This window comes from Larus michahellis, chromosome 4 (genome assembly GCF_964199755.1).
Source record: "Larus michahellis chromosome 4, bLarMic1.1, whole genome shotgun sequence".
NCBI lineage: Eukaryota > Metazoa > Chordata > Aves > Charadriiformes > Laridae > Larus > Larus michahellis.
In genome coordinates, this window is record NC_133899.1 from 30,580,513 (window position 1) to 30,594,662 (window position 14,150).

At 42.7% G+C, this 14,150-nt stretch overlaps 1 protein-coding gene across 10 annotated transcripts in view; it reads left to right on the forward strand.

The window, feature by feature from the left end:
- Positions 1-14,150, forward strand: part of SYNE2 (spectrin repeat containing nuclear envelope protein 2) — a 196,357-nt gene that overhangs the window by 176,742 nt on the left and 5,465 nt on the right. For 9 of the 10 annotated variants that reach the window (XM_074583746.1, XM_074583756.1, XM_074583750.1 and 6 more), the window contains 11 exons: positions 1,807-1,969; positions 5,539-5,726; positions 5,886-6,036; positions 6,525-6,707; positions 7,995-8,132; positions 9,006-9,200; positions 10,047-10,329; positions 10,679-10,747; positions 11,549-11,685; positions 12,626-12,755; positions 13,923-14,131. In XM_074583746.1, the coding sequence (XP_074439847.1) occupies positions 1,807-1,969; positions 5,539-5,726; positions 5,886-6,036; positions 6,525-6,707; positions 7,995-8,132; positions 9,006-9,200; positions 10,047-10,329; positions 10,679-10,747; positions 11,549-11,685; positions 12,626-12,755; positions 13,923-14,131 (1,846 nt within the window). The remainder of the gene's footprint in view (positions 1-1,806; positions 1,970-5,538; positions 5,727-5,885; positions 6,037-6,524; positions 6,708-7,994; positions 8,133-9,005; positions 9,201-10,046; positions 10,330-10,678; positions 10,748-11,548; positions 11,686-12,625; positions 12,756-13,922; positions 14,132-14,150) is intronic. The other variant, XM_074583755.1, reaches the window with a different exon arrangement.

The window sequence follows — 14,150 nt, forward strand, 5'->3', positions numbered from 1 at the left end:
CTCTCCTCTAAAGCTTGCTAGGGTGGTTTGGCAGCAGGCAGGACGGTGGGCCAAGAAACTACTTGTTTTTCTTGCATGAAGCCAGTATCCTGGTACTCTGCCAGGCCACTTCTGTCTTGGTCTAATCTGTGCCTGCCTGCTCTAGATGACATTACATGCCCCCCACCCTGCCCCAGTCCTAGCTTGCACAAAGCTAGTGTTGCCAAGTACATTAACATTCATCTCAGACCCCTCAACAGTCCCCTGCATTTTGGGACATGCAGTCATCCCCTTGTACAAGTTGCCCTTCCAGTCCCAGCTGCTGGTTTTGTTTAGCTGGTTACAGTTCTCTGCAGTTTGGCAAATAGGTCATGGTGGCTAATGAATGGGAAATATTTTGGCCTTTTCACGATGTGTACATCAACATTTTGCACAGCACTTAGATAATGAGGCTCATCTGGGTAGTTGCTAGACCAGGCAGTAGCATAGGGTTTAATTCGGAAATTTGCATTTTTAACATCACTTGGTCCAGAAATCCATCCCAAGGCACAGGGATGGAACTAGACAACAGAGGGATGCAAGCAGCCAGGAGGACAGTGTGGTGAAGTGATGCTGGCTAAGAAGGGGGCTCTCCCTAGGACACGGGTGGAATGATTTCACTTGACTTTAGCATCTGCAATGTTGATGTTCATGGTACTGCAGGGTAGACCATTGCACTTCATGGAGAGAAATACCTGATTTTTGGTACAGTTCATCTCATGTTGTGATCTGGGTGTTTAAGACAGGTCTGATGGAAATCACGATCTAGACTTTTTTTTTTTTCCTCCATTAACTACCAAGGTCTAGATGGCAGTCTCTGATGTTAATCTGAAGTCAGACGAGATGTCACTCCGGTGTTGGGCTTTTTAGTAATTTTTGTTGCAATAAATGAGAATTTCAAGGAAAGATTTGAGACTGGTGAGGTAGTTTAACAGATATTCCTCCAACACATGGGGACAAATTTGCCAAAATGTACAAACATGCTACTTGGATAATTTGAGGGGCTGATAAGGGGTTTTGACATGGGAATATGCTGTAAAGACTGGAAATGAAGAAAAGTTTGTCTGCAGTTTGAGAGCTGTGCTACAAACAGCTGTAAGAAAAGTAAATGGTCTTGATGGTTCATTTGCTTGTTTGCTGCGCTACTCTCTCTAGTTGTTGGATTGGTTTTTTTCATTTTCACCCACCAGGAGACTCTGGCACATCTCTACACATTTCGGTGTGTTCTTTAGAAGACCTTTTAATGTAGTGGTGCTTGAAGTTCTAGAGTGGCCATTGTTCAGGCCTTCTCCTCTCATGTCAGCATCCATTTGGCCAGGGTTGGACCTGTGGTTTGAGCAAATTCTGCCTCCATTGGCAGATAACCTTGCTGATTAGGGTGGGCCTGTTGGTTGCTGAAGAAGACACTGAATGTAATTCACATCAGGAAAATCAGACCATAGATACCCATTTTGTTTAACTGCGGCATGTTACGATACAAACTCCCACTTAGGCAAATGTCCAAGAACTGGCTGAAGAGCTCACAGGCAGATGAATGATGCTACAAAAACTCACTCTGTTCATACAGTTTCATTAAAGAATTCGCATAAGACCTTCCTGCTCCTGTAGAGCAGAGGCCTGCTGCGCCAATTTGGGCAGGTTTTGACTAAAACATGGCTCTGATCTACAGGCAACAGCTTGGTGCGACAGTAAGTGTTTCATAAAACCATGTTTGTCATCACCTTCTGCTAACATAATTTCTACTGATTGCAGATCTCTGTAACAAAATGTTCTTCCTGGTTTGCTTAGGGTGAAGAAACTGAAGGAAACACTTTCTTTTATACAACTGTTGGACAAAAACATGAGTAACCTTCGCACCTGGTTGGCCCAGATTGAGTCTGAGCTTTCCAAACCTGTTGTTTATGACGTCTGTGATGACCAAGAAATCCAGAAGAGACTGGCAGAACAGCAGGTGGGAAATAGGAGCAGCTGGAGTAAATGAGCTAAAATACTGCTGATTACAGTTGGTCCGGGTTTAAAATCACCTGCTTCTTTTCTTTAGCAAGGCCTTCTAACTGTGGTTTTCACAGCATGTCTGTGCCAAGATGCGTTACATGCAAAATTTTTATTTGCTTGCTTTAATTTAAGTATTGTGTTGACTTACCCCCACTTCTCCCTTCCCCCTTTCACCCAAGGAAAACATGCAAAATATAAACAAAAGCATTTTTACATTTGATAGTTTGCTCAGTTAAGTACAGCAGACTTCATAAGGGCTAGGCAGGGCACAGAGAGTGGGCAAAATCCATGAGGATGATGTAGGCTGACAAGGCGTGAATGCTGGGTCTCCTGCAAACTGGCTGTGGCAGATTTAAATGCTGTGATTTGATGTATTGCCCTCACTAGCTCAGTTGTCTTCCTGTCCTTGCAGAGGAAGCTTGGCAGAGAAGGGTGTTTGAGCTTTGGAGGGAGGACTTGTGCAAACACACCTTTGACTGAGGCCTGATCCAGTAGGCAGGCTCTGAAGATCCCCTCAGGGTTGGGTGAGATGGTGCGTGAATCCTGCTGAGGCATAAGCGTGAACCAACCTAGCACTGCTGGATATTGTTTGAGTGCGTGTAGGTGTTATCCGAGACAGTGTCTTACCAGGGAGATCTTAAGGATCTATGTGGGTTTTAAGTGCCGGAGATGGCAAGGATTGGGCATAGCTGAATGTCCCGGCTATCCCAGCCAAGTGGAAGTGTGAGATAAATTGGATAGTCCTGGAGAAAATTTCTCTCTCCAGCAGCCATGGAAGGAGAAGGAACTTTTCCAAAGCACATACTTGCTGCTGGAGTCAGCCTTTGCTCAGGGCTGTGCTATGAGTCTGTCGGGGTCAGAGTGCCTCCTTGGGAAGGCTGAAAATGACCAATGCTGTCATCTGGCCTTTGCATTAAACAAGAATATTTGCCCTAAAACTGAGGATCAAGAATAAAGCTGTCAAGCATGGAAGCTTTATGGCATCTGCCTTTAAGAACACCTGTGGGTGTTCTTCCCATCCTTCCCATCTTCTCTATCTCTGGCTGCTGCTTTCTTGTCTAAGGAAAGATCCCTGAGTGACCCAGACCTGAATGCTGTGTTCTCTGCTCGTTGACATGGCTCTCCATCCACTGATGTCCCAGACATCGTGGGAAAGGCCCAGCTCCTCTGCAACAGGAGTGGAGATGGCTCCCACCAACTCCACTGCAGAAGTTGGTCAAACACCAAAAGTCTTGGCCCAGTGCCTCTAGTGGTTTCATCCACATTGTGAATGATCGTGTAAACAACAAGGAAATATTTTCTCCTAGTCCAAGCTTTTTGCATTCTCAAAGATTGTGATAAATTGCCAGGCACAGAAGAATGTGGAGCACAAAGGAATTGTGTCCTAACTAATTTACTTTTATTATGAGCATTCAAGCTTCAGCTCACTGTAAGAGCCATCATTTGCTGCTCAGATCTACTTATGGCTTTGTTGTTTGGCCTCTGTTTCAAACACGGAGCTCTGGGCACCTCTAGACTCCTCCTACTGTCACCTTTTAGCAGACTGAGTGTGAGAAGACTGTGCTGTCTAAAAAGACCACAGTAAAAAAAAAAAAAGCTTCTTTCACTCTGCATTAGAGAAACCTTTATCTGAACCCAACACGTAAAAAGATCTTCCCTGGTTTTATCTGAACAATTATTTCAGCAAGAGCAGAGTGATGGTGAGAAATATGCCCTACAGGCTTCTTTTATTTGACATCCATGACTGGAAGAGCTTTTTACCTGTTCGGTCTTGAATAATGACATTTAAAAGCATTGTGCGTCCACAGAGATGTTTTATGGCATGTTTTTTCAATTAAAGGATGAGGATTAAAACATGAATAATATTAATCTTAAGATTTCAAAGCTGTTTCACTAATGCAGAAGTCTAGCAGGATATAGTCTGTATAAGGTCTCTGGGCAGAGTTGAAGGAAAAGTACCGTTTGGGGCTCCATTACTTAGTTTGTTGTGCTTGTCTCACCATAACGCAGTCAGGTCATTTGGAATAACAGCTTGAAAGCCAGCAAGGATTCTGTCTAGGGTTATTCCATGAACCCAGGCATAACCAAAAGTAATGAGATCGTATCAGCAATATTAACATAGTGCAAGTAGGATGGACTTGTAATCTGTGGTCCAAATTCTCATTTTCAGTAATACAGCTGTAAATCCAATGAAATTTAATGAATTCGGAATAGTCTCTCCAGATACCAGTGGGGGGTAGAGCCTGCTCTCAGACAAAGTGCCTGTGTTAAAAAGACACTGCTGCCTCTTGCTCAGAAAACAGCTGTGAATCCTTAATAAGCTGTCAAAAATGATGTTGGGTCTGCTTCTGGCAGTCTCTCATCTTATGTAAAGATTTTGGCTTCTACATTCCTTAAAGCTGTATATTACCACAAATCCCACAAGCCAAATTTTGACGATTTATGGCTCAGCCCGTTCAGGTACCCATGTAACATCACTGAAGACCGCCACTGGATGATATTCAGCTCCTTGCAGCTCGTTGACTTCTGGGAAGATCTTCCTTGAACTCCTTTTGAATTTACTACAAGTTGTGTCTGTTTTGGGCTTTTTTGTTTGTTTTATTTCATTTTGGTTTTGTAAGCGAAACCAAATTCTGTTTCATCTATTCACTAAAATCAGTAACGTCATTTAATGAGAGTTCCTGTTCGCTGTTGTCAGTAAAATACGCGTTTGTGTTTGTTGTTGTGTAGTGTTATTCAAGCAAAAGTCTCCATATCCTTCACTAGGAAAGACAGAAATGGGCTGAAAAAATGGAAATTTAGTGGGCATTGTCATTTCATTAATATTTACAGTTGGTAGCATTGTACGGAGCTGCCTTTTTAATGAGAAATATTTAGATAAGGCTTTCTTTTTGCGTTATTCGAGTGTATTGATTTTAGGAGTAGTTATAGGCATAGAATGAGAGGCCAGAGTATGGTGGAGGTGCAGGCTCTGGAGAAGAAACATGTAGTGTAGGTTAGACAAAGGGTCTTTGCCAGACCCTTTAAAATAGTCTGTCAAAACAGGAACTCTACAAGGGGGAATAAGTGGTGTAACACCAGCTACCCATGTGCTGTTTCATAATATCAGCCTGTGATCATATAGTCACTAAAGTACGTGAACTGTACTACACGTTCTCTGTCAAGTCTTACCAGTGTAGTAAGCTGATATGAGACACTGTCACCTTGTACTGTTGAAATTAGTAAAGTATGTGTGAGGTTTGGATTTTGAACGTGCATTAAAGTTGTCCAGACTGTTAATGAGAAGACTGAGCTTTCACTGAGAAACCAAAGCTGGACAGTCCCTTTTTGCATGGCAGTTCTGTCCTGACCTGTCAGCCTGTCATCTGCACAGCTCATCTTGCAAGTCTGTTTTCTAAAGCTAAATAAGCTTTTCCCGACACACAAATTGCTCTTTCCCCATCCTCTGCAGCATTTTGAAAGAGTATGTCTGAATATTACTGCGCATGTTTTCTTCTACTCAAGCTATTCTTTTGCCAATGTCAGGATCTGCAACGAGACATAGAGCAACACACCGCAGGGGTGGAATCAGTGTTTAATATTTGTGAAGTCCTGCTACACGATTCGGACGCATGTGCTAATGAGACAGAGTGTGACTCCATCCAGCAGACTACCAGGAGTTTGGACAGACAGTGGAGAAATATTTGCGCCATGTCTATGGAAAGGCGAATGAAGTAAGTTTCTTTTTCTTACCCCTCCTAAAGAAGCCTGTGGCATCCTTTTGAAGAAACACTGCAGCTTTTGCCATAAACTGAATTTTGAAAAAGAAAAAAATTCCAAAATTAGTAGTTAGGTTGTGATAAAACCTTTCCATTTTTCCACCTCCCTCTCAGAATTGAGGAAACCTGGCGCCTGTGGCAGAGGTTTTTGGACGACTATTCAAGCTTTGAAGATTGGCTGAAATCATCTGAATGGATAGCAGCGAAGCCTTTTTCTTCAGAGGTTTTGTACACACATGCAAAGGAGGAGCTGAAGAAATTTGAGGTGAATTTTTTAACTTCATTTTTTTTATGCTCAGCAGCAGGCTGAATGGTCAGACTGCTGAATACTTACTGTCTGTGTGAGATGCCTGGATGACTGAAAAACACCAGTTCAGCGGTGGTGGTATAGGGTACATAAATAATTTGGCCGGTGTGTGGCTGCTAGGTATCTAGCTGATTTATTTGTCTCCAGAATGTTTTTTAACGTGGAGAATCCAATGCTCTGAACTGAAAAGATCCTGCTTATAAGTTAAAGATTTGCTTTTTATAGGCAGGAGATGTTTGTGGGTTGATTTCCACCCCCCCCTTCCTTTTCCTAATGACCTAAGTCTGAGCAGATGATTTAAAATACGGGTTCTTCTCAGGATTTAATTTTGCAGTTGGAAGGTCTGTTTTTAAGGGGAGGGCATCATCATCTCTCTTGATGGATAGTATCATCCATATACGTTCTCTTTTCGGCAAGGGAACTGAATTCCTTGATTTGCCTTGCAGGCATTCCAACTGCACGTTCACGAACGACTCACTCAGTTGGAGCTGATCAATAAGCAGTACAGGCGCCTTGCCCGAGAGAACCGCACCGACTCAGCCAGCAAGTTGAAGCAGATGGTACATGAAGGCAACCAGCGCTGGGATAATCTCCAGAAACGAGTTGCTGCTATTCTGAGGAGACTTAAGGTAGTTGCATGGTGGGGTGAGAGAGTGAGGAGTGCTTGCAAGTTTCTGTAGGAATTACCCAAGGGCAAAACACATAGTAGAGCAATTATCTTGTGTTGGTTTGTGTCTTGAGTTATAAGTGTAGGAAAGCAGCTCTGCAAAGGTCACCAAGGACATGGCATAAACATGTCCTTGGTTCCTGGTAGCTGAAAAGGCGTAAGGGAAGAATGAGTACAGATTTTGGAAGGTATGTTGCAGGCCTTACTGCTCCTATCCCACTCTTCTCTTATCCAGTCCTGTCATGGGTGGATGTGTTCATGCACTTGCACCTTTCCATAAATAAGAGGCAGAAGGACCCCAGTGCAGATACGGTTTGGAGTTTATAATGCAGCTCTACTTTATGGCAAGTTATGATTCCCTTAAACATGGAGACGCGATGGAGAGGCATGCTGCTGTCACCAGCTCTTGCTGTGCTCTGCCTGATGGAAGAATGTTGTCGAAGAGTTTATTTGTGACACTTACTTGAAGTGTCCTGCTTGTCGAGTTAAACTGATCCCTGGAGAGATATTCTGTGCTGTGCCCCGGGGGAAACTTGGCACTGCTTGATTTTTAAATGCAGCAGTGCTGAGAGCAGTTGACAGGGAAAACTATTAGATCCCAAAAGTCAGTAGATGAGGTTGCGAGAGCACTGATGGGATTTGATTTGTGCAGTTAGGAGGTGGTGTGTTTGGTGTTTTTTATAATCCTGTTCAGAAAAAGTAAATCCACCGAGGAGAACTGGGGCACTACAAGCTGCATGTAGCAGCTTCTGTGGGAGACAGCAGCAGAGAGAACTCCTCCTGGCTGCCATGCCAAATGGTGCGTTAGTTACACTGTCATGGTCATCCGTGATCCAGCCTCTCCATTGTTTTATTGATTTTAATACCATAGTTTTAATTACTTTAATTAGAGATGGGGCTTGCTTCCTTTGTCTGCCTTTATTCTAAATTGAGAATAAATTAGATGTTAAACTAAATGACTGTTACACTGGTATAATGACGTGGGAGAAGGTATACAGTGTGGAAGCAAGAATATTTTTTTTATGGAAGCATCTTGCACTGCTGCTGTTTTATTCCCTCTCCCATACAAATAGTTGCAGCATCACTGTGCAGGAAGGGCACAGTTTTTATACAGGGCATGCGACCATTTGTGCTCTGAAGGCCTTTAAGGGGAACAGTAGTCCCGAAACAAAACAGTTTTCAGAGAGCTCCTGTGACCATTTTTTTTGGTAACTACAGTCATATAACAGTCTCCCTTCTTCCTATTCAGCACTTCACCAATCGGAGGGATGAATTTGAGGGGACGAGGGAAAGCATCCTTGTTTGGCTCACAGAAATGGACCTCCAGCTGACAAACGTGGAGCACTTCTCAAAAAGTAACTTTGATGACAAAATGCGCCAGTTAAATGTACGTATCCTTATAAAGCAGTTGTTTAATGTATTGGGCTGACCTCTCTTGACAAAATCATCTACTTTTCTGGAACTTCACAGTAGCCAACAAATCTCTGTAGGCTTGTATTTGTTTTAAGACGCCACCAAATTGTTAAGACTTATCCTCTGAATCAAGATTAAACTGTACAGTATTTAAATTCAGATTCAGTGTTCAAGTTCGATTCTATTCTGCCATTTTCTCCTAACACTGAGTGGCAGTGACAGTGATATCTGGCCTGGAAAGTAGCGCATGCAGGGTAACAGTAAAAGCTACATTCCTAAATTCAGGTATTCCTTTCTGGTGAGAATTTTTTTTTCACTTGGCATTAGGGTAGGATCTCTCCTCTGAGCGCATTGTTTGTAGCTAGGACTTTCCAACAGAAATAAGACAGCAAGTGTGTGCAATTATTCTAAAGAACATACTAGTTCTATGCTACCTGCTCATATGCTTGTTCCTCCTTTCCCCCTGCACTGTTAATTGTTTTGGGATGTAGATTTACTGTTCTGTAGGCCCAAACAGTCAAACCTCTTTGCTACTGAGAAAAAGATTGTGTGTACCCAACAGAAAAATAAACTCTGATTAGCTGAACTCTCATATTGTGATTGCCTGCAGGCTCAGGACACTGCAATTACATAGATGTACACATGGGTGGAAAATGCCACTCTGTAATCCTGCTAATAAAACAAACCTCTGAACCTCTTCAGTAAAAAGATACTTGCCAAACGAAATTAGACAACGATGTCAATTGCTGCTTTTCTTTCACTGCAGTGAGCGAGGAAAAAAAGGACAAACCTTAGGCTGGAAAGGGGCGTTGCAGAAGTAATTTTTTTTCTTGTATGTTCCAAATAGGGTTTCCAGCAGGAAATAACGCTAAACACCAATAAGATTGATCAGCTAATTGTTTTTGGAGAGCAGTTGATTCAGAAGAGTGAGCCTTTGGATGCTACTGTGATTGAAGGCGAATTGCAAGAACTTCATCGATACTGTCAGGAAGTGTTTGGGCGAGTTGCCCGGTTCCATCAAAGACTGACTTCAAGACATCCTGTAAGAAGTGACGCTTGTTTTGATGCTTTGGCAAGATTTTGGTGTTTGAACTGCAGTGCTCATTGCTTATCTGTAGCAGCTTGACTGAGTGGTTTGAGCTCAAAGGGGTCAGGAGCTCCTCAGTAGTTGTGCCAGCTTTGCTAAATCTTTGTTGCCGGCCTTGTCTCCTCACGCCTCTCATGTTGGGTCTCCATGTGCAGAATCTGGATAATAGCATGGAAGTAATTCACAGAGTTAATATTTAGATAGTAGTGGTTTGAGGGCTTCAAAAGCTTTTTTGGTGTTTTTAATATCACTTTGTTTTCTTTAATTTCAATAATGTGCTTAGAATATCTCTTTATGGATTTGTTTGTGAGGCTCCATCTGTCCACTTTCTTGTGGGAACTCTGAATGGGGAACAGCATGCTCTTTACTTTTCACTGGGAACATTTAGCTGATTCTCAGTTTGCTTTGGCTCAAAAAGAAAGAGCATCTATCAGAAAGCCAGGAAGAGGAAGTAACGTGAACATCTATGAGTACCTACCTGCCTGAGCATTGTTTCATTGCTGACCTGTGCAGTCCATTTGTAACTGGGTACCCCTCCCTGCAAACTACAGAGAGATGTTATGGTGGTGGTGGAGTGGCTTGAAAGAGGGGAGGTAGCTGCTGATGTGAGGATTCTTTTGGCAAAAGAGAAAGGAGGCAAAAATGATGCTTCCCTTTAATTTTTGTCATATGGTCTTCAATTGATGCAGCTGATTGCAAACCAGTCACCAGTAGTACTGTGTGGCTCAATCATTATCTCATTAAGCCGCATAGATCTATTGTAAATCTTAATAATAAGCAATAATTGTTCTTTATTTTTAGGGATCAGACGATGAAGATGAGACCTCTGAAAGTGAGACAGATCCAGAAGACTCCAGAGAAATCCAGAACGATCCCTGGCATAAGAAGGCCATCAGCGAGGAGCCCTCTTCGCCACAGTCCCTCTGCCACCTTATACCCCCTGCTCAAGGTCATGAAAGATCAGGCTGTGAAACCCCTATCAGTGTTGACTCCATCCCACTTGAGTGGGATCACACAGGTGATGTGGGAGGTTCTTCCTCTCATGAAGATGAAGAAGAAGCAACATACTACAGTGCTTTGTCAGGTGAGAACCAATTGCCAGCTGTTTGCTTTGACACAGGCAACTGCCGGATGTCCCTGTGTGGGAAGGGAGGGGGACTGAGGTCTTGCTCCCATGTTGTTGGTTGGTTTTCAAGTACTATAACAGATGTGAGCAGTCTCATCTCATAGATTTCTTGATGAAGGGAATGGTATTGTCTAAACCAAACTCATATTTTCAGAAACATAAGGTTTTTAGAAACCTTACTTTTTTAAGAATGCTTGATGAAACTTCTTATTTTATTCTTTGTCTTTGCTATCCCTCATTGTTTCAGTTGTTTTTAATAGTTGGAAAATACTGACTAGTGAGGAAAATGACATTATTCTTTTTTCAGATGTAGAAATCACTGAAAATCCTGAGGCATATCTTAAAATGACCACAAAAACTTTGAAAGCATCTTCTGGTAGGCACCTGCTAATGCATGTGTCTGAACATGGCAATCTCCCTGTGCTGCACGCTATATTCCTCAACCTCTCTCATATGTAATGTCTGACTTCCTGCCTTGTGTGGACACCATGTCTCATCCTGTCATGGTGTTCTTATGCTGCAGTATTCACATGTACATTACAAAGCAGTCAAGAACATACCATTTAGATTTTGCCTGGTAAATGCCAAGGGTGGTTAATGTGCATTTCATTGCATTGATCCAAAGTCTTTTGGTACTTTCTTGGTGGTTTGCTCTGGGTAGTGTCACTTTTTTGGTTGTTTTTAACTTTTGCATATTTACTGAAGGAAATGGTTCCAACTCTGCAAGTATTTTTTGTGGTTTATGCATGACAGAACCGTGTGCGTCCTGTCTGTTAAATCCAGAACAAATGTTCTCCAAATCAGGACTTGTCTGTACTTGTCCCTGCTGAAATGCATTACAGATGTGTGATAGTATCGTTGGGATGTGAACTTTCCAAAACCACAGTGCAGCCTTTTTCTTGTATTTTTTGAATACTCATACCTGTATTCAAGCATTTTCCAGAAGAAAACGGAATGTCCCATAACTGCATGGCTCTCATCTCATTACCTTTGAAACACTGTTGATGTTTTGCAAATGTGCATGCTTTGCAAGGAAAGCTGCAAAACTGTCATTTTTATGCCATAACTTGACGCCATTTTACTCAGAGCGCTTTCTAACTTAATACAAAGCAACAGCTTCCTCGTGGAGATGGGATTTTGCACTCACGGCATATGGCTTTGGTTTTATTTGTTTCAGGAAAATCTGTTTCAGAAGCTCGTCCTTGGCATTCTCCAGATAGCCCGGTCTGCAGGAAACACCGATACAACCAGGCAGAGGTGGTTGGAAATGTGTTGTCTGATCCGGAGACAAGTACTCCCTATAAGCCAGACTACGTGAGTTGGAGGCTCTGTGGGCACTGAGCCTATACTACACAGTCTGTTTGTTGTTCCTGTGTAACTCCATCCTTTTCCCTCCTCCAGCATCAAGGAAAAGATTTGTCGTGGGGGCAATGTTCACTTTATGCAAACTTAGACATTATTTCCGGTGGCTCAGGTAACCAGTGAAAAAGTCTCTGTCCACTCGCTAGGAAAGCTTCTTTAAAGGAATTCAGAACAACCACATTAGGCTCCTGATCAGAGTCAGTGTCTGGAGTAACTTCCTCTATCGTCATAGGAGAACTCTAGGAGAATTTAACCCCCTCAAGGAGAGGGTGTGAATACCCTCCCTTGATACTGACATTTCTCCCTTTCCTAAGCAGACCGATTTGAAGGGTCCTTTTCTAACGTGCAACTCCTGTTGTGTCACGAGGTTCAGAAAGGACCCCCTTGCTTCTGGGCACTAAAAAATGTGCCAAAATGGCTATTGTTCATTGTTACCTCAGTCTTGGTGGCTAGTTGCCAGCCATGGCTTCCACAGCAGCTGCAAGCTCAGTGGATCTGGACCACTTGTCAGCACTCTCTCATGCACAAGATGGTACTGGTATCTGGCTGCTTTTGTTATCATTAATCCAGTCTTAGAGCCTTAGAGTCAATATTGCCAAGACCATGAGTCCGACAAAGAACATTAGCAAATGTTGTCTGGTACACGTAGTGCAAAAGCAATTAATTTGCCATGTCCAGTCTTGTAATAATTAGCGTCACTATTGTACGTGTTTGTTTACTGAGAAGGCACAGAAAGCCAGGATAAACTGTTAGCAAAGATGCAGAAGCCCAGTGCTAAATCTGACATGCAGGAGCTCAGTGGCAGCCCAGCCACCCAAAAGTAACACAAATGAAGACTGACCTTTGAAGGCTTGTTGACCTGCAGTGCTCATCCATCAAAATGTCATTCCAGGTGAAGCAGCTCAGCTCTGCAAGCAGCAGCAGCAGCAGCAAGGATAAAATTACATCTGCTAACATGAGTGATGAAGAACCCCAAGGTGACCAAGAGCTGGTGAATATAGCAGCTGCAGAGGAGCAGTCAGGTACAGAGCGTTAGGAGCGGCTTTGGTGCTGTGGTGTTTGTTCTGTGGCTCTGGGGAAGACAAAGCACTGATGTCAGAACATCAGTCTACAAAGTTAAACCTCTGTCCTCGAAGTTAATGTATTTTGCTAAGACTTGCTGAGCTGACTTCTCACCTGGTACTGTCCAACCCGTGTTTGCTGTTCTAAGCTTTTACATTTTCTGCCACAACTGAGGTTTTTATCACTGGTAATATACTTCTGTCTCTTTGCTAGTTGGAACGAATCGGAACAATTTCACTTTTGCGTGATACTGAATACTTCAGAGACTTCTAATCAGATTTCAAACCAAAGTGGTGTGTGTCTCTGTCTAAAACAAGATTGCTATAGTTCATCCTCTCAGTTATTGGTACTCCATATAACAAGGTGCTAGAGCTCCCATTTACAGAAATGTTTTGTCAAAGCTGGTAATGTATTCTGTTCTTCACTCTCCTCGCTGCGGTCCTTTCTTCCAAGTAGTCCAACAGGCTGGTTCTCTTAACCTTTTAGGACCTCATTCCTGGTTTCAGGTGCTTGAGATTGTAATAAGAACACATCTGTACTGCAATCACAGAAGCGAACTGAGATAAAAAGAAGACTGCAGCTGTGTGCACCAGCTTACTTAGTTTATGTCTCTGATCTCACAAATGGACTGGGGTTGAGTCCCATACGTGGGATGAGTAGGAACACATCTGAGATGGGCTTAGATGTGCCTCCAGAACTAGTGTTAGTGATCACACAGGTGGCATCTCCATCTGCTTTGGCACTGAACTGATGAAACATAAACCCAAGTCCTAACTGCTGGATCGTACTTTGTCCCATGGTGAATTTTGGGGTCTAGCAAATTGCAACTAGGCTCACTGAATTCAGTCTCCTTAGATTTGCTCTGTTCTTCCAGGTAAATAAAAACGTCTTCAATTAATGGGATTAAAATCCTGTGTAGCATTAGTATGTGGATAACTTGGCCAGTAACATGAAACTTACAGACTGCAGAATCTCAAGAAAAAATGCGCCTGGGTAACAGTAGTAATATAGTAGCAATTATTTGGCCTTAAGTAGACTGGAGAATTATTTACTCATAAAACTCCTTGCATCTGTTTTATGCACTCTTTACCTTAAGATTTAAACTTTTGTTCTTCTGTCATGTGCAGGCATTATTGATAGGTGGGAGCTCATCCAAGCTCAAGACCTCAGAAATAAACCTAGGAGGAAACAGAAATTGCAGCCGTGGCAGCAGCTGAACTCAGATCTCAGTGACGTCTCTGCTTGGCTTGATAAGACTGAAGAAGAGCTGGAAGAGCTGCGAAAAGTGAAACCAGCCAGCATGCAAGCATTGGAACAAAGGGTCAAGAAATTGAAAGTAAGTTATGGCATACTGA